The sequence below is a fragment of the Pygocentrus nattereri genome, chromosome 17 (genome assembly GCF_015220715.1).
Source record: "Pygocentrus nattereri isolate fPygNat1 chromosome 17, fPygNat1.pri, whole genome shotgun sequence".
Classification (NCBI taxonomy): domain Eukaryota; kingdom Metazoa; phylum Chordata; class Actinopteri; order Characiformes; family Serrasalmidae; genus Pygocentrus; species Pygocentrus nattereri.
The window spans coordinates 13,143,573-13,163,111 of record NC_051227.1 but is presented as its reverse complement, the minus strand read 5'-3'; the positions used below and the strand labels follow the sequence as shown (position 1 = coordinate 13,163,111).

General features: G+C 39.9%; 2 protein-coding genes across 4 annotated transcripts in view; both read right to left on the bottom strand.

Annotated features, from left to right (window-relative positions):
* Window positions 1-2,549, bottom strand: part of ptbp1a (polypyrimidine tract binding protein 1a) — a 37,552-nt gene extending 35,003 nt beyond the window's left edge. For all 3 annotated transcript variants that reach the window (XM_017706306.2, XM_037546642.1, XM_017706307.2), the window contains exon 1: window positions 2,512-2,549. In XM_017706306.2, coding sequence (XP_017561795.1) covers window positions 2,512-2,519 — 8 coding nt within the window. In that variant the 5' untranslated portion in view covers window positions 2,520-2,549. The remainder of the gene's footprint in view (window positions 1-2,511) is intronic.
* A 7,688-nt stretch (window positions 2,550-10,237) lies between these two features.
* palm1b (paralemmin 1b) overlaps window positions 10,238-19,539 on the bottom strand; it is a 41,468-nt gene continuing 32,166 nt past the window's right edge. Inside the window, exons 4-7 of the mRNA XM_017706305.2 lie at window positions 15,275-15,396; window positions 12,154-12,220; window positions 11,098-11,119; window positions 10,238-10,916 (exon numbers count right to left, since the gene is read on the bottom strand). Coding sequence (XP_017561794.1) covers window positions 10,519-10,916; window positions 11,098-11,119; window positions 12,154-12,220; window positions 15,275-15,396 — 609 coding nt within the window. The 3' untranslated portion in view covers window positions 10,238-10,518. The remainder of the gene's footprint in view (window positions 10,917-11,097; window positions 11,120-12,153; window positions 12,221-15,274; window positions 15,397-19,539) is intronic.

Genomic DNA, 19,539 nt, shown 5'->3' with positions numbered 1-19,539 from the left:
AATAAATAAACCCTGTTTATTACATTTACGACTTCATATGTGTAGCAGTGTATTCAGTGTTTACACAGACAAATGTTTACTGTAATCAATCCATCTGTCATTAAGTGTATGCATGACCTCAAGAAAGACGTGCGCAGCCACTTGTTTTTTGTAAAATGCCACATCTGTTACAGATGTTCTCAGCAGCTCACAGCTGTTGGTTGTATTGTTATTCTTCCCCTTTCAACTGTGAAAGTTTTGAGGTCGTTAATGTCGTAACTTGTGTTTGATATTTTTCTTTATTCACTTGGACAGTTTGATCGTTGATTGATGGAGTAATACGAGTTTCTTAATCTGACAAATTAACAGGATTTATGTTAACAGAGCAACAAGCAAACATTTTTACATCTATGCAAATATTTATAAGTTGAATAAGTAAATAAATTGAGTTATTTAACATTAAGGAGCACTTACATTTATTCTACATTACATTTGGGTACATTTATACTGTCTTAGTCACATCTGGCCCTTTGAGGGCAACCACTATGCTGATGTGGCCCTCTGTGAAAATGAGTGACACCCCTGGGTTAGAGGGACACTCAAAAACAGGGGTAGGGATTAAAATAAGACATGGGACTGGGCCCGTGTGATGGTTAATCATTTAAGAGATTGTTTTCTTTATTTAGTCATTAAAAAAAAAAAAAAAAAAAAAAAAAAAAGACATGGCAGCTGGAGAGACGGACACTCACCACCTCAAAGACCAAATCACACACCGTTTCCGAATGATCCTGATTCCAGGAAGTTCCTCTTGTGACAGGTAAAATAATTACAATGTTTTTGTTGAAACCCAGATCGAGAACAGAAGTCCAGTAATCTGGACGCTCGGTCTCCAAAACTAAGGGTTTGATTAGTGTGATAGACTCCTGCATTACAAACACACAGTCAGAAGATTTTCGTTTATTTTGTTAATAAAAGGAGAATCCTTTGTGAATTTATGAGTAAATATAGATGATATTATTGCTCGGTGCCTTCAATTCACTGTCCGGTATACTAGACATTTGAATTAGGCACGTAAAGCCTGCAGATGCTGAAAAATCAACGGATTCATGTTCATGACAACCAAATAACTGAACCCTTCCGCTGTTTCTGAAATGCAAGTGTTATCTCTGTCTAAGACACTGTGCGAGCACATAAAATTTATGTGATCGTCTAATATTACCTATGAATTTATGTAATACAACTCATGTAATGTCTACCTATATTCACCAATGATTAGATCCTTTTTACATTATAGGTATAGTAATATAAACCTGTGTATAAAGTCACTGTCCAAAGAAAACCATCTCCAGCTGTCCTTTATGTTGTGAAAAAACGATGAACGGATAAATAGAAGTGATCTAAAATCACCTAGAATAAAATATTTTACCTTAATTTACATTGAAGGGTAAGAGTGTTTGCCTTCTCCTGTAAAGCTGTTCTGAAGATGCCCATTTTACTTTGGACTGTGTGCTTCGCGCTAAAAAGCTTTGGTGCCTTATGATATAGAAAGCATTATGAACGCTACATAACGCTTCAGGAGCCGTTCATAAAGAAGTCCAGTCAGTTCTAGTAGTTGAGAAAGATTCTCACGCCACTGTTTATATACAGTAAACACAGGAACAGCTCAGCACTTGCTTTGCGTGGTAATCCAGGTCCAAAGAGTAAAATTCCTCCCCAGGATTTTGTTCCAACTGCGTTGACTTCTCTAATTTGCTCAAACCAGCAGCAAAGGTGTTCAGGCAGTTGGAACAAAATCCTGGGGAGGAATTTTACTTTTTTGGACCGGGATTACCCGCCGCTATAGATGTCCAGTGTAGAGGACACTGAATGCTACATAAACGAGAACATAAGTCATGCATTGCGTTATTTAGCTCGCGGCAGAGAAGACTTTTCATAGCAGAACATCTTTTTACAGTGTCCAGAGTCTCCGGGCTGAGGAGGTTATCTAACCTATAGGAGTTCAACACCACTGAGGTAAAAATTCTTGCCCGCAACCGCTGCATTTAAAAACAACACGTCAAAATCCGTCAACAGCACTTAAATATGCGTAGCTGACAGGATAAAGCGGAGGGGTGAGCTGGCCAAGTTCACGTTAGCCAGCAACAAGGCGGAAACTGAGACACGTTTTTCGCCGGAGATAAAAAGCTACCTGTTAAAGTAAACTCGTCCAAAACCTTTCCGTTTTTAGGTGGACGGCTGATGATCTGAACCGCACCTAATTCACCCCGACAGCGAGCTTTAGTAGGGAGCACGTTATCCGCAACAGGTCGGTGATCCTCAACTTTGTGCCCGCGGACATGTTGCTAACTAACCGAGCTAACCGCCAGCCCCGCGCGAGACCGCCTCAGCTCTAACTTCAGATTTGAGCCGTTTTATCAGCTCACACTTCAATTTAAGCGGACTATAAAAGAAGATAAAGGCCTTATAAACTAACGCCCTGTGTTTTTCACACACATACTTGCCAGTAAACATGTTTTTGTTTCAAGAACTTACCCGTCCATGGCACTACACACAACTAGAGTCCGCGCAGTCGGGACGTAGCAAGCTGGAGGCTCTTATAGACTCACAAAATGGCGGAGAGGGCCACTGCGTTCTTTGATTGGCCCAGAGCAACGTGAGGGCGGGACCTTACAGGCAATCCGGTGACATGATTGGTCCGGATAGCCGTCGATCTTAAAGGGCGGTCTGAGAAACTTTGGCCGAAACTTCAGCAGGGCGTTCGGGATGGGCGATACCGCTGATCTCCTTTCGATTCGATACCGATATTAAAGCTCGTGTACCGATATTAATGCCACCGCACTGTAAGAGTACAATTTTGATTGCGATTATTTTGCGTGCATGTGCGGACATATACAGTATTTCAAAGTGCTTGCGTTAGATATGTACATTTTGGAAAAAACAAAAAGGAAGAAAAAAGCATATTTCAGCCAAAAAAAGTCAAAGTCAGCTTAATTGTCCTTGTTTCTCATGTGCTGAGAGAGGAATGAAATGTAGTTTCTCCAGGACACAAAGCCACATTTAACACACAACAGCAGCAGACAATAAATATAATAAACACAATAAATACAGAGAAGCTATGCAAATATTTTTTAAAAAATCGTTTCAATGTACAGTAGCAGCAACTATATCATTAAACACAGGAAACTAGTCCATAGAAAATAGTGAAATAGTCCAGCTGTTGGTCCACAGCAGCAATAATAGTTGTGCACGTATTGTTTATCAGTGCACTGATGACTGATTGTTTTCAATAATGAAGCCATAAAGTTTATTAAAACTTGAAACAGTGTTTAGATTTAAAGTAACTGCGCATTTAAAGTGAGTGAAGTTAAAGTTTCACAGTAAAGTGGTTGAGTGTAGAAGTTAAGAGATAAAGTGAGCAGTAAGGCTGAGGAAGCAGTTGAGTGAGAAGGTTTAAAAGGTCTGTCAGGTAGATTTGTTCATCGGTCTGGCGAATCTGGAGGACTTGGCCCTGATGCGCCGTAGTCTTCTTCCAGATAGGAGCTCTTGTGATGGATGGGAGGGATCCTTCCTAATGCTGCATGCTGTAGATGCCCTCAATGACAGGGAAGCTTGACCCAGTGATGGACTGGGCAGTCTTCACTACCCACCGCAGTGCTTTCCTGCCTGAGACAGAGCAGTTTCCATACCAGGCACTGATGCTGCAGGTCAGGATGTTCTCTATGAGTGCGTTTGCATGCACTTTAATAATCTAATTATTATCTGATCTCTGCAGTTATCTGACTATTAAATGGTCGTGTAAACAAGTGAAGCCAAGACAACATCAGATGTTGTCGCAATGCAGCTTTACAGAAAAAATCTGGGTTCAAGGCCCCATAAGTGTCGCCAATAGTGACAGTGGCGGAGAAAAAATCCCTAGGAGCAAGAGGAAGAAACCCTGAGAGGAACCAACACTCAGAAGGGGAGGCCATCCTCCTCTGATCGACGAAGGACAGCAAACGATAACAAACAACCACCCAGCAACACCATAGCAAACACCCAGCATACCACAAAACACCTTAACAACCACCTTGAACACCATAGCAACTGGATAGCAACACCTTAGAAAACACTATACCATAGCAATTATTTAGCAATACCCAACCGCTACCTGGGATACCACTGCAACCAAGTCAAGTCAAGGTTTATTTATACAGCACTTTTTACAACAGGCGGCGTTGCAAAGCAGCTTTGCAGAAAAATCTGGGTCTGAGGCCCCATGAGCGTCGCCAATGGCGACAGTGGCAAGGAAAAACTCCCTAAGAGGAGGAGGAAGAAATCTTGAGAGAAACCAAGACTCAAAAGGGGAACCCATCCTCCTCTGGTCGATAGCAAATAACACAAAAGCAACAGCACACTCTGATTTCTTAGATTGGATTAAGGCCTAGGAATCTGATAAAGAGGCTGGATTTGAGCTCGGTTATGGGTTTTTTCAGTGCATGTAAACTCTTACTCGGATTTCTTTCTGTGAAAACAGAGCACTGTTATGTTTACGTTACATTTCATTCTGTTAATTGGCTGGTTGCAAAGCAGAAATCTGATTGCTTTCTGACTCATGTAGACCCAGAGTTTCCTCATTATCTGATTACCCAAGAGCATGAAATCACAAAGAACCGGTTACTGACACAATCAGATTTTCTGCAGTTATCAGATTATTAAGTGAATGTAAACACACTCTCCCATCCCTGATGGACATCTACACCTCCCGCTGCGTCAGCAGAGCGAGACGCATCACAATGGACAGCTCGCACCCCGGATCTGTACTGTTTGACCTGTTGCCCTCAGGAAGGCGGTACAGATGCATCAGATCAAGGACAAACAGACTTAAGTACAGTTTTTTCCCAAAAGCAATAACACTTCTCAACTCACAGATGCACTGATAGTCTATCCCCAGACTTCCATTACCCACCTACATACCAGTCTATTCCCAGACTCCATTACCAGCTACTGTGCAATACTCTGCATACGGAAATGTGCAATCATACTGTACATGTGCAATTATACTGGAATATGTGCAATATTTAGCAATGTGCAATATTTAGTGACACACAACACAACTGTAAATATCTCCATATTTATATCTTGTAAATACATAGTTTTTTGTTTCTATATTTATTTCATATACATATATACACATATATACAAAACGCATAGAACTGTGCACAACCCCTCCCCATTCTATTCTGTCATTTGTTTACATTGTGTGTTTGCACTGAGATGGAGTTGCTTTTAATCTCATTGTACTGTGTATAGTGACAATAAAGGCATTCTATTCTATTCTATTCTATACTATTCTATTCTATACACTCTATGATGCTTTTGTAGAAGCAGTTGAGGGTGGTTGTGCACAGGCTGGCCCTCTTCAAGACATTCTCATGATATATGCGTAAAAACATTTAGTTTTACTGAAATTTAATGTTACAATCTCTAAAAAGATGGTTCTTTAAAGGTTCTTTAGTAAAGACAATTGTTCTTTTTTACTGAGAACGCTGAGCATGCTTGAATGTTTTTTTGCACGGTGAAATGGTTCTTCAGATTGATGGAGAATGTGCTGTATATGGTTCTATACAGCACCAAAGAGAGTTAAAAAAACAAACACCTTCACTTACAAGTTACTTTCTACCACTAAACTATTAAAGAAGCCTTAAAAGCTATAAACAAACACCATCACAAGTAAAGTTACTTTCTACCACTAAACTACTAAAGAAGCCTTAAAAGCTATAAACAAGCACCTTCACAGTGTGAACTAACTTCACAAAGTTACTTCACAGATCTCATCCTCAAATGAAATAAGATATGAAGGAAACTGATAAGCCAAAAACATAAAAAATAACTAAAGAATCAAACACAAATATATTAAATTCACCAGTAAAGGCATTTTCTACTGCTCAACTAGCTCTGAAGTATTCTATAACAAACCAAGCAGGAAGTGAATTTGGTCACTACTGCAATTGTTTATAGTCAATAATCTCCAAACATTATACTTCACTGTAATTCTTCGTAAGTCAGTTATACAGTCGTATGCGTAAGTTTGGGCGCCCCTGGTCAAATCTGTAAAGTGTACATAAGTGAACACGTCCTCTATGGAGACACATGTCTGCACATTTTAATGCACAATCACTGTTTATTCACTCGATTTAACACTATGGACAAAAATAAAATAAAATAAATAAAATGTAAATAAAAATAAATTGTGGCCTGTGCAAAAGTTATGGCACACTGTATATTTCATGCTTCATTTTTTTTCCAATTTGCTGATCAAATAACAGGATTGTGCACTACAACATATGGTGCACTGAACTTTTAATAAAGGAACAATGGACAACAGAAGCAACAGCTGGATATCCATCCATAGTAAACAAACATGTTTTTTTATTGTAATATTCCTGAATCAAACACTTGGACCATAACAGGCACTGGTCAGACCAACGAAGCACCTAGAACTCATAGTTTGACATTGTTTGAAAATCCACAAAACACAGCCTTAGTGTGTCCACCCACGCCCCATACCCCAACCCACCCCCACCCCCACCCACACACACACACACACACACACACACACACAATTCATAACCAAATTCATTACAACACAACAACAGAAACCGCACACAGAAAAAGTCTTTACGTTCAGGATGTGAGAATACACATCAGACCCCGAATTCCGATCAGAATTCCACTCGGACAGCAAAGAACGTGAGAGTTTTTTTATTTATAGACATGATCGATGAGAACAGTGAGAAACTGGGTGTAGAGCTCATTTGTTTTGGCCAGAAAAAACACTACAAACATACAGTAACTGCAAGCACTGTACACCAAACATTAGAAAGACCCCCCCATCCATCTTTCCTGCTTCAGCGAGAGGCGCTAGTTCAGTGCTATTATTGCTCACAGAACAAAATTGGTCCTCCTTGTTAAAAAGGCATTGATGATTTACGTGGAATTCGGTCTGGGCTGTAGGCTAATGGACCATGCTCCGCCCACAAACATGCTCTTTCATAGCAACTGTTGCTAGCTTCAGATAACACTGACAAAAATCCCACACAACCTAATGAGAAACTGTAGGCTATGTATCATAGCTAAAATCCAAGTGTTTTTTATTTCAAAGGACTTTAATTTTGGATGTGTACAAAAGTTTAAAATAGCTGCATTGTAGCTAAAATCAGAATATTTCAAAAGACTTTTATTCTGTATGCTTATGAAAAGTTCCAGCAGCTGCGATGTAGCTAAAATCAGAAAACATTTTAAAGGACTTTTATTTTGTAAGTGTATGAAGGTTTACCATAGCAGCGTTATAGCTGAAAGCAGAATATGTTCAAAGGACTTTTATTCTGTACACATATGAAAGTTTCTAATAGCTGAAAATCAGAATGTTTTAAAGGACTTTTATTTTGTATGTGTATGAATGTTTACAATAGCTTAATTGTAGCTAAAATCAGAATGTTTCAAATGACTTTTATTCTGTATATATATGAAAAAGTTCCAGCTGCTGCACTGTAGCTAAAATCAGAATATATTTGAAAGGACTTTTATTTTGCATGTGTATGAAGGTTTACCATGGCAGTGTTATAGCTGAAAGCATAATATGTTCAAAGGACTTTTATTTTGTAAGTATATGAAGGTTTACCATAGCTGCATTATAGCTGATAGAGTATGTTCAAAAGACTTTTACTTTGTAAGTACATGAACGTTTACCATAGCTGCGTTATAGCAGAAATCAGAGTATGTTTAAAGGACTTTTATTTTGTAAGTATACAAAGGTTTACCTTAATTATAGCTGAAATGTACGGAGCCCCGCTGGTGACTGTATAAATAAAAATAATGAATGGCCACAACTTAGTAAGGCATGGGAACGAGATCCTAATGCGTGGCTACGACTTAGTAAGATCTTGTTCCCACGCGTTAATAAGGCGTTTTACCTTCATCTCTTTTAAGTATGTTTACAATGGTTTTATCTCTGCTGCACACTGAAAAAAGATGGTTCTTCAAGGGTTCTTTGGTAAGGAAACAGTTTTCTTTAGAACTTTGAACACTTGAAGAACCATCCACAACACAATTTCCATCAATCCGATGAACCAAAGACACTTTAATGATGCAAATGGTTCTTTGAGTGTTCATAGTTCTGTATAGTATAGAACTGCTTTCTTTACTAAAGAACCCTTGAAGAACCGTCATGTTTAAGAGTGCTGACTCGGTCTCGACTAAAACGGAGGAGAATATTCAGAGTCGCTGCAACAGCAGCTACGGAAAGAGCACATGAGAGGGCGGAGCTTATACAGAGCTTGTAGGCTTAGCACTGGTGCAGAGAACATGGCTGGAGAACCGGGATGGCGTTCTGTTTGCGTCTCTCTCGGCATGAACAATCATAAACACATCGAGTATATTTACAGGGATGCGGCTCTACTGTGACGCGTGATTGTGAACTACAGTCTGTGTTCAGGTCCCCACAAAGGTCTGAGACGAGTGACAAAGAGAAACAGAACAAACAAAAACACACAACACACACGTTATAAACGCGGCTCCTGCCTTGTAATAAGCGTCTCTAATAACTGTGTAGTTACATGTGAACAACATATGCAACAACAATGTAACTACTAAGGATTTAGCCACTGTTAGATGGATTGCAAACAAACACCTTATGTAATTACACAAGTGTATCTTAATAGATGCAACGGCCTATTCTCTCTCATGTAATCACAGAGGTAATAACACATGTTATTACTTATGTAATTAAACTGGAACAGCAGTTTTAGACCCCCCCCCCCCCCCAGCAGTAAAAGTATGTAATAACATAATTTAAGACATTACTTACCCAAAGCAATGTTTCAATTACCACCCCATTATTACACAGTAACTACATAGTAATTACACAGGAACTGAACTCAATTGTCAGTAGTTACATTGTTGTTGCATATGTTATTCATGTGTAATGACAGTTATTAGAGACACGTAATATAAAGTGGGACCTAAAAGCATAATAACTTTGCAATATGTCAATATAATAATTTCATCTCATCAATAAAGCAATATTTTAGGAACACGACTATGAGAGCGATAAATAGGTGAATATTCGTAGCGACGCTGCGTTCGTGTCCGTCACGTTCCGTTTAAAATAAGACGAGTGAAACGACACTAAAAAAGCCGTCCAATCGGGCGGAACCTGTTCTATGCTCTGTCCATCCACGAGTACTGAACATCATAAGGTTACATAATGAAAATATATGTTTATATATTTATATATATAGAAATGTTCAGACAGAAATATAGAAAAATATTAATAAAAATAAAAAAAGGAAATACATACTGGACAACAATATTTTATAGATTATATACACACAGTGAAAGCACCAGTGCTGGACGAGCCCACACGGCGTCCACTCTGCCCCCACCTGGACGCCGTGTGGGCTCGTTTCACGGGTGAGTTCACTGTGCAGGACACACAGTTCGGTGCAAAAGTCTTCGGACACCTGAGAAAAATAAGGTTAAAAGTCACTGACCTGGGCAGGGAGTTTTAATTTGCTCAGAAAATTACGAATATTAGAATACATTATATTTAAAAATCTACAATACGTTTTATGTTTGACTGAACATTTCCAGACAAATCCAGGCAAAGATTTTCATTCCTTTTTGAAAAAGAATGTTTGTTCATTCTGTGTTGATGTTTATTTGTATTTATTCTGAACTGTTTTTTTTGAGAATGAGAAATTCCTGCTCCTTTTAAATTTACTACAGTATTTTTACTATTTTTACTCGTTTTTAATGTATTATTTTTGTGAACTTATTCTAATGTTATACAGTGCTTTTACGATGTTTTTGGTGTTTAATGTCTTACTGTATTCATATGTACTTGTAAATATTCTAACGTCACAGTGTTTAAGAGATCTTGTCACTTTATATATACTTTTTATTATCATTTTGAATATTTACTCAAATTTTATATTGTGTTTTTACACAATTACAGTAATTACCAACATTGGCATTAAAACCTTACATCATTTCCATCTAAAAACAACAAAAAAAAGTTCTGTTGTATATGCTGTATATATTGTATATACACTGTTTTTGTGATGGTCACTTTTTACATTTTACATCATTTATTAATATTTTTAAAAGGTTTTACACTAACATTAGAATTTTTCTAAAACAAGAAATTCTTTTATTTTAACAGTATTTGTGTTTATTTGTATATATTCTAATGTTAGTGTTTTTTAACAAGATAGTCACTTTTTACATTTTGCTGTATTTTTTAAAACATTTTAAAAGAAATTCTTCTTTTGATTTAACAGCATTTGTGTTTATTTGTGTTTATTCTGATGTTTTTACTGGCAAAAATGTGCTCACTGCCCAGATTTAAACCATTTTAGACCGTTTTCTTAGCTGTCCTAAGACTTTTGCTCAGCACTGTGCGCTTTTTCCGAGATCTCCCTGGCGACGTTGTTGGTTGGGTTGTGTGTTTTTCCGGTTTGAGGAGAGTCTGAGGTGAAGAGCTGAAGCTGAAGCTAAAGCTCACATGACAGTGCAACACTTGCATGGCTGCTTCTCCTTCTTGGCCTCCTCCTCTTTGGCCTCCTCATTCTTCTTCTCCTCAGGGTTTTTCTCGGGGCTGGACGTGGTGCCGTTCGGCGGCGCCTGGTCGTCCTTTGCTCCCTCCGTCGCTCCTTTACTCTCTCCGTCCTCGATGACCACGAACTCGGCCTTCACCGTGTCCTCGATGCCGAGGGCCTTCTTGGTCTCCGTCTCGTCCTCCACGTTTTTGTAGCCCATGAACACCATGGTGACCGGATGCTCGGCGCTGGCGTTCTCGATGGCGGCGTCTGGGCTGGTGCACTGCAGCTTCGCCTCAATACCCGTTACTGCTTTCTTGGTGGTGTCTTGAGGGCTGGGCTGGTGCACTCCGTTCTCCACTACAGGACAGAAGACACAAAGACGGTCAAACGAGGGGATATTTTTTTCAGTGCTCCAGAGCCAAAACTAAAGGAGCAAGACTCAGTCGCCAAACAGGTCTCAGCTGATCGACTGCTGTCAGCTTTTGCTTTCGCCTGGGTTGGACTGAGTTGGACTGTGGGTGCAGTGCTTAATTCTTACCTTTCCCAGGACCATCAGGCGTCTGAAAAAGAACAGAAAAGACTTTTTCATTCATTCACTTCACACTTCCATCGAGTCTAGACTTAGCATTATTTTATTTGAAGTGGTTCTTTGTAGATGATTAATAAACTCTTAACAGAGTATCAGGAAAACATCAACAACATATCAGTGAAGAGGCAGCAGTGAAGCGTCTGAATACACTGACGTAAATATCTTATAATAATAAATGTTCTGTTGACATTAAATAGACATGTTGTTAATATGTTACTTCCATTACCCAAAACCTAACCTTACCACCCTTACTCAACACCTAATCCTAACCCTGGCCTTAATCCTAACCCTAAACTTAACCCTGGCCCTAATCCTCACCCTGGCCCTAATCCTAACCCTAAACTTAACCCTGGCCCTAATCCTAACCCTAACCTTAACCTCAACCCAAAACCTAATCCTAACCCTCACCCTGACCCTAATCCTAACCCTAACCTTAACCTCAACCCAAAACCTAATCCCAACCCTGGTCCTAATCCTAACTCTAATTTTAACCTCAACCCAAAACCTAATCCTAACCCTCACTCTGGCCCTAATCCTAACCTTAACCTTAACTTCAACCCAAAACCTAATTCTAATTCCCACCATGGTCCTAATCCTAACCTTAATCTAAACCCAAAACCTAATTCTAATCCTCACCCTGGCCCTAATCCTAACCCTAACCTTAATCTAAACCCAAAACCTAATTCTAATCCTCACCCTGGCCCTAATCCTAACCCTAACCTTAACCTCAACCCAAAACCTAATCCTAATCCCCACCCTGGCCCTAATCCTAACCCTCATATGTTGTTACTCTGAGTGTGTTGAGTGTGTGTTTGTTACACAGGTCACTCAGAATAAAGTGTGGCTGCAGTTTTAAAGAAAAGCTGAATGAAGATCAATGATGTTTCTAACAGTGAATGAAACCCAGCAGGTAAACAATCCGTATCTCTTAGCTTTCACGCTCTTTCAGCCCCGTCAGCGTTTCTCCTCCGTAATGTCTGTGTAGAGTAACTCAGCAGCTCTTACGTCCTGTTTGTCTGCGGTGGGTTTGGCAGGAACTCCGGTCTCCAGCTCCTCGATCTCCTGCTCCAGCCTAGCAAAACACATCATTACACTGATGGAGACTCGTCCCTTACAACCCAGCAGCCCTTATACAGGACTGTTCAAAAGTCAGAGACCACCCTTCATTCGGTTTCATCAAAACGGCCATTAAGCACAAGTTATTCAGTGGTCAGTGAGTCCCTCTTTCCCTTCATTCCATTCATTCAGTTCAGCTTCTTTGTTTGATGTGTCCGCCTCCTTTTCTCAGTGAGGTTCTTCTTGATCAGCTACATGTCCTTTCAGACCCACAGTGCTGAGTGGTCTTCTCACAGTGGAAGGATGGACAGAAACACCTGTGGAGGTTTTCAGATCTGAAGCAGCTTGATTTTCTCTTCTCTCAGAGATCAAAGCTTTAAGTGCTGTTTATCTGATGGGGCAGTTTTGGGGTCGACCAGCTCTTCCAGGTGGTTGTTAGGAGGAACATTTTCTCTGGAGCTTTAATCAGTTTTTGGACACCAGTTTTGGAAATGCTTTCATTTTTCCACTTTGACTTTCTTCTTCCTTATGCAAACATAATCTCCTTAGAAACATCTCCTTAAAAATGAAGTACTTAATTATGGGAGGCAAATCCAGCCAAACAGGAAATGAAAATGAAAACAATAAAATGTAAATGCAAAATGTATTTGCCATTTTTTCCAAACATCTGCACAAGTATCCTGCCAAAATAATCCTAATCCTGACAGTTAAAGTGCGTCAGCGCCGAAAACAGAATTACGAACTGGCACTTTGCTGTTGATTTATCCGTTTTGCATTTTCATTTTATTTTGTCAGATTTGCAGCCGATCGCTATGAAAAAGAAATAAGAAAGAAAACTTTGCGTTTTGATTTTAGTTTTGATGCGTATTCTGTGTTTCATGAAGAAAAGCCAAAGTGAAGTTTGTGTTTTGTCTGTTAGCTTTTTCATTTTAGAATTGGCCGTGAAAAACCAGAATAACGACTAAAATGAAATGACAAAGAGGCGTTTTCAATTTATTTTTATTTTTGCCACAAACGGCTCGTGCTCATGTGAAAAATGAAATAGCAAATGAAGGCATTTCATTTTCAATTTTGGCAGTTTACTTGCACAGATGTTTGGAAAAAGAAATGGCAAAAAGAGGCTTGCATTTACATTTTATTGTTTTCATTTTCATTTCCTGTTTGGCTGGATTTGCCTCCCATAATTAATGGCCGTTTTGATTGTAACCTTCATTTAAATGTCTGATAATTGTCTGAATGGTGGGTATGAACAGAGTGATTAACTTGGTTTTGAGGGAAAAAAGTGTTTAAGTAAGAAGCTGTAATGAAATCTCGGTAATGCTTTACTGTAGTGCACTGTTCATAAGGCTACATGACACCTACATTAAGCTTGACATGATAAATGACATAACCCTGTTTATTAGTGCTTATTCCAACATGCATAATACACTATAAATGTTAAATTGGCCAATTCTGATCAACGTCAACTAAAGCAGCCTTTATGACAGATGATGCCTGTTGTAACAGGCATTTATGAACAATTATGCAGGGTTATGTCTGATGTCAGGACAACCTTATGTAGGTGTCATGTAGCCTCATAAGGAGCACCCTACAGTAAAGTGTTCTCTCCTTACGTTGACTTACATTGAAAGGTAAGAGTGTTTTTGCCTATTCCTGTAAAATTACTACTTTGGAGATACTTCGCTTTCTTTTTACAGCAATGATATGCAAATTTTGCAGTTAGGCAGAATTACATTATATACACTCACTGGCCACAGTGTACCTAATAAAGTGGGCGGTGAGTGGTCAGGACAAAACCTCAGATCTCCATTTTTGTCGTTTTTCAGTTTTTGGCATAATCTGAAAAGGTCTGATACCCTTTACATTATGTGTAAATTTCACGACGAATGGACCAAAAGAAATGTCCCAAAATTATGGGTAAAAATGTCTGGCTCCATTGACTTACATTGAAGTTAATGCAAGTTTTTTCCGTTTCCTGTAAAGTTACCAATTTGGAGATGCAAGGTTTTGTTCTGACAACGGCGATATATTATTAGAATCCACACAATTTATGTTCATCAATTAAACGTTGAATGTTATTGCTTTCTTTAAATTGTCATCCTGTAAAGATCAATGCTAGATTTCCCCTTTAGCAGCTTCTGTCCCCACACAGTGTGACATGTCGCCCCTGCAGTTCCAGTTTACGCTTCATCATCCTGCACATGTTGAACTCATGCATAAATATGGCATCATTTTACAGTGTGCTGTTCTTAAAGGGGCATCTTTCCCTCCTCTACTAAAAAGATAATGTGATATTAATGTTTTCATTTCCAGGCCGGTAGGCTGGACCTGCCGTAGGCTCGCTGTGAAATTGAGTAGGCTGGATCTGATGGACAGCGTTCTCCATGAACAGCTCTGCCCCGTCACGCCTCTGTGGTCTTCTGATTCGCTGGAGGAGATTAACTGATTGTATCTGACACATCCTCCCCCTCCTCTAAACAGATCTGATTATGGTTCAGCTCCGTAACCAAAGAGGAGAAACCAACAAGGACGAGCTGAGAAACCTCAACACAGTTCTGATCGTTTTTCAACCCTGAAATCTTTTTCCAAAAATGAAACATTTTCATAACTAGAACATAAATATTAGTTTCACAGTAGATACTAGATAATTTATAGTAGATACTGAATAATTTACAGTAGATACTGAATAATTTACAGTAGATACTGAATAATTCATAGTAGATACTGAATAATTTATAGCAGATGTTGAATAATTCACAGATACTGAATAATTTACAGTAGACACTGGATAATTTAGAGTAGACACTGAATAAATTGCAGTAGATACTGAAAAATTAACAGTAGATACTTAATAATTAACAGTAGATACTGAATAACTACTGTCGGTAACAAGTTTTTAGAAAACAATTCAATATGTAATGAAATCTTTTTTTTGGCCATAAACAAGTGTAAACTTCATTATATGTCATTCTAAATCAGTGCACCTTCACGAGGACGCTCTGAGGTGTCACAGTGAAGAGAATATATTTCACTGTAATGTGAAGTGAAAGCTGCTGCAGTCAGCGCTGACCTGAGGATAGTTTTCTCCAGCTGTTTGGTTTTGGCCTCATCCTCCTCCAGCTGCTTCTGAACTTCATTCTCTCCACTGGAGGGCGCTCCGTCCAGCAGCCATCGCTCCCTCAGTGCTTTAGACTGTTCAGAGAGAGAGAGCAGGGTGGATTCAGCGTTGCCGCACAACACACACAAACACACACACAAGCACGCAAACGCACACACTCTTATCCAGACACTGACATTTCTTTAAGCAACCATTTTTGTAAATGAGATGCATGAGAACCTTTTTCAGTTTAAGGAACCTCTACATACATTTTTCCTAGAACATTTTCCCTAAAACCATTTAGGAAACTTTATGTTAACGGTATCATGGAAAGCTGAATGTATATACGGAAATACACAGCAAAACAGCCTGTTTTTGTGATGTCACAAAAATGTACTTATTTAGCTGAACAGCGGTTTAGCCCCGCCCACTCGTACTGAAGTTATAAGGAGTGTTTCAGCCTGGTCTGCTTTATTTATTTATTTATTTTTAAATTAAGACAAAAATATGAGCAGCCAATCAGAACAGAGCTCATTTACATATATTGGTCTTAAAGGCGCAGTAACCATAACGGACTGTTTAATTCTAAGGTATAAAGAGAACCTGGAAAGTCACCAGGTTTAAGTTAATTATGACTGTTTCTGGTAAATAAAATCACACAAATGATATAAGAAGAACATAAGAAGGAAAAATACAGGATTTTCTTAAAGGGAAAGGCCCTTTAAGAGTATACATGTTTCCAAAAAAGGTTATATGACTACATTCTTGACAGAGATGGTTCTTCAGGGGTTCTTTAGTAAAGACAATGGTTATATATAGAACCATGGACACTCAAAAAAAACATTTGCATGCTTAATGATTCTTCAGATTGATGGAGATTGTGCTCTAGATGGTTCTATATAGTACCTTTTTGAATTGGGTTCTATGTAGCACCAAAAAGCGTTCTTCTAGTTTGACACTGTATTTTTTGGTGCTACAGAGAACCATTTACAACACATTCTCCATCATTCTGAAGAACCATTTTAGCATAGAAAGAACCATTTAGGCATGCAAATGGTTCTTTGAGTGTTCACGTTTTTATATAGAACTATTCTCTTTACTGAAGAACCTGTGAACAACCATATTTTTAAGAGACCACAACAACAGCATCATGAGAGGTCTTGAAAGTCAGACGGAGAGCATATCTAGCACGACGGATCTCCAACCTCCCTGTGGAGGACTCTGAGGAGCAGCCCGGTCTAATGGCCTGATGTCCACCATCTCCAGCCATCAAGGTCATTCATCAGCTCTTATGACGACGCTAGCACATGACCATTAGTCGTCCATTAGCGTCTGACTTTAGGTATTCGGCTAATGCACCACAGGCACATATCTGCAGAGTGAGGCACTACGGCCGGCGCCGGGTCCAGCGCAGCTTCCTGTCAGGAGCTCCTGCTCCGCAATACTGTGTAGAAAGTTTGATGTCCTATCAGTTCTAGACCATGGTAAGCAGTTCTGAGAGGGGTTATTAAAGTTCGCTGAAATCATCAATAAAACTAAGACTAGCAGAAAAAAAGGTGCTCATTAACATAAAAGTCAAACTGGCAGTTTCCAAAAACTTAAAATCAATACAGACATAAACGGAGTCAAACTCACAGAGTAAAACACAGTGTTTGGCCCTAAAACGCAGTACAGAGTAGCTGATTACCTGACCACAGTGAGAGAGAGAGAGAGAGACAGAGAGAGAGAGAGAGAGAGGGAGGGAGAGAGAGAGAGAGAGCGAAAGAAAGAAAGAAAGAAAGAAAGAAAGTGAGAGAAAGAGAGCGCGCAAGAGAAAAAGTGAGAGAAAGGGGGAAAAAAAGAGAGAAAGAAAAAGAAAGAGAGAGGGGGGAGGGAAAGAGAGAGGGAGAGAAAGGGGAAAGAGAGAGAGAGAAAGAAAGAAAGAGAGAGAGACTTTATTGCAGTACAGTGTGTAAAAGTCACTTCAGGCCTCCCAGCCCTTAAACCAGCACATATAAACAAACAGTTCTCTTAATAAATAATAGATAAAAAAGTAAATACATAAAAGTACAATTCACTTTGCATTAAATAAAATCAAGTTCATCATCTAAAACTGAGCACACTGCCTCCCTGCAACACCACACCGCTTTAAACATCTACAGGTCAGACAGACACTTATAGTAGTTAAAATCAATCAGAATCCTTGATTTGACCGGTCTAGAGAAAGTCCGTACTACATCGGAGTCGGCCGCCTGCGCTACACGATTTCTCCGACTCGCTTACACTGCCAGTTTGGCCTGACCAAGAATAAAATTGAACCTCTCTCACTTGAACCTCTCTCTCTGGACATACTTAAAACCAAGGATAAAAGTATGAGCAGTAAAAATCACATTAAAAGACAGAAACAGTCTTTAAAATGTCAAAATGGGGACGCAGCCTAAAACCGTGAAACACTGTTTCCCTCTCAAGACAAAAAGGGCATCCTGGAGTGACCTCTGGATTTAAAACAGAAATAAAAGAGTTAACAGAAACAATTCCATGTAAAACCCTCCACTGTAGATCTGCCACTCTTTTAGTTAACGGTGGTTTATACAGTGCTCTCCATTGTGGCTTTACCTCGTCAGCGAGACCCAGAGCATCTCGCCACGGCGTGTCGGTCCTGTTCTCCAGCCTCTGTCTATTAAAAACCTTCACACAGGCCGAGTAAAGCAGCTTCCCAGAGGCTGAACTCAGGTCCATGCTCAGCTCCTCTTTACGGTCCAGGAGGGGGCCCTGACAGTCCTGCAGGTCAGGACCGATGGTAACCTTGGGGAAGGGGTCATCCTCATCAGGGCTGAGCACTCCTTCACCACAGTCCTTTATCAGTGCTCGCTCTTCAGAGGACAGCACTGACCTTCAGCACTGAATTCGGCCTTTTAACTAGCCAGTGCCTAATCATGACATCCCAGGTCCCCACAGTGGAGGTCAGCAGGTTAGGAGGATGTTTCACTGTCCAGCTGAGTGGACGCCTGTGTTTCTGAATGAACAAACGGAGAGATGTTCCACAGGGGGCGCTGTGGAGCTGCTGTACTGTGGGTGAGAGGTGCCGTCTCACTCTCTACACTGCGTGTAGGATCAGCGGGGTCACACTGACTCTACTATATGAGCTAAAGTGACTCAAACACACACAAACGCTGATCAGCTTCCTCCCTGCTGAGAAACACCATTGGAAACATTAGGATTAAATCATTTCAGAATTATTTCTGCCTTACAGCTTTTGAAAAGGTGCAGGAACTGCATGGAATTGCAGATTCTGAACACATTGGTGTCTGTGAGCAGAGACGTGAGATAGTTTATTATGATTTGAGTCAGGGCCAGCAGTGTAATATACACTTAAATGTGATTAATCTCACTTGATCTAATTTGACTGTAAAGAAGGATGTGTCTATTAATAAAGCAGAGCTTTGTGTTATAGCTGTATGGGTGGACACAATAAGCTTCATCAGAATGCATTTATTATCTTTAATAATTCAATAACATTATTTTGAACTCAGAACCTGAACCTGAAGATCACGCGATCCCCACAGAGTGAAGAGTTTCCAATTTACATCGCTGGCAATGAGTTTTTATTAAAGATACACTATATATAGTCATCAATGAGTGGATATAATACTACAGCTAGTCAATGATTAAATTTCATATATGCAGTCAATTAGATGCTGAGGCGCATAGTGTGCAGAGGTCGGCCACTTTCTGCAGAGTCTACAGACCTGCAGTAAGACTGAAGTGGTGGTGGTGTGTTAGTGTGTGTTGCGCTGGTATGAGGGGATCAGACACAGCAGTGCTGCTGGAGTGTTTAAACACTGTGTCCACTCACTGACCACTCAGACACTCCTACCGTGTCGGTTCACCTTGTAGATGTAAAGTCAGAGACGACAGCTCATCTGCTGCTGCACAGTTTGTGTTGGTCATCCTCTGGTCCTTCATCAGTGGTCACAGGACGCTGCCCACAGGACTCTGTTGGCTGGATATTTTTGTTTGGTGGACTATTTTCAGTCCAGCAGCGACACTGAGGTGTTTAAAAACTCCAGCAGCACTACTGTGTCTGATCCACTCAGACCAGCGCAACACACACTAACACACCACCACCACATCAGTGTTACTGCAGTGCTGAGAATGATCCACCACCCAAATAGTACCTGCCCTGTGAGGGTCCATGCGGTCCTGACCACTGAAGAACAGAGCAAAAGGGGGTATTCAAAGAAAACTTAATTTCTTCC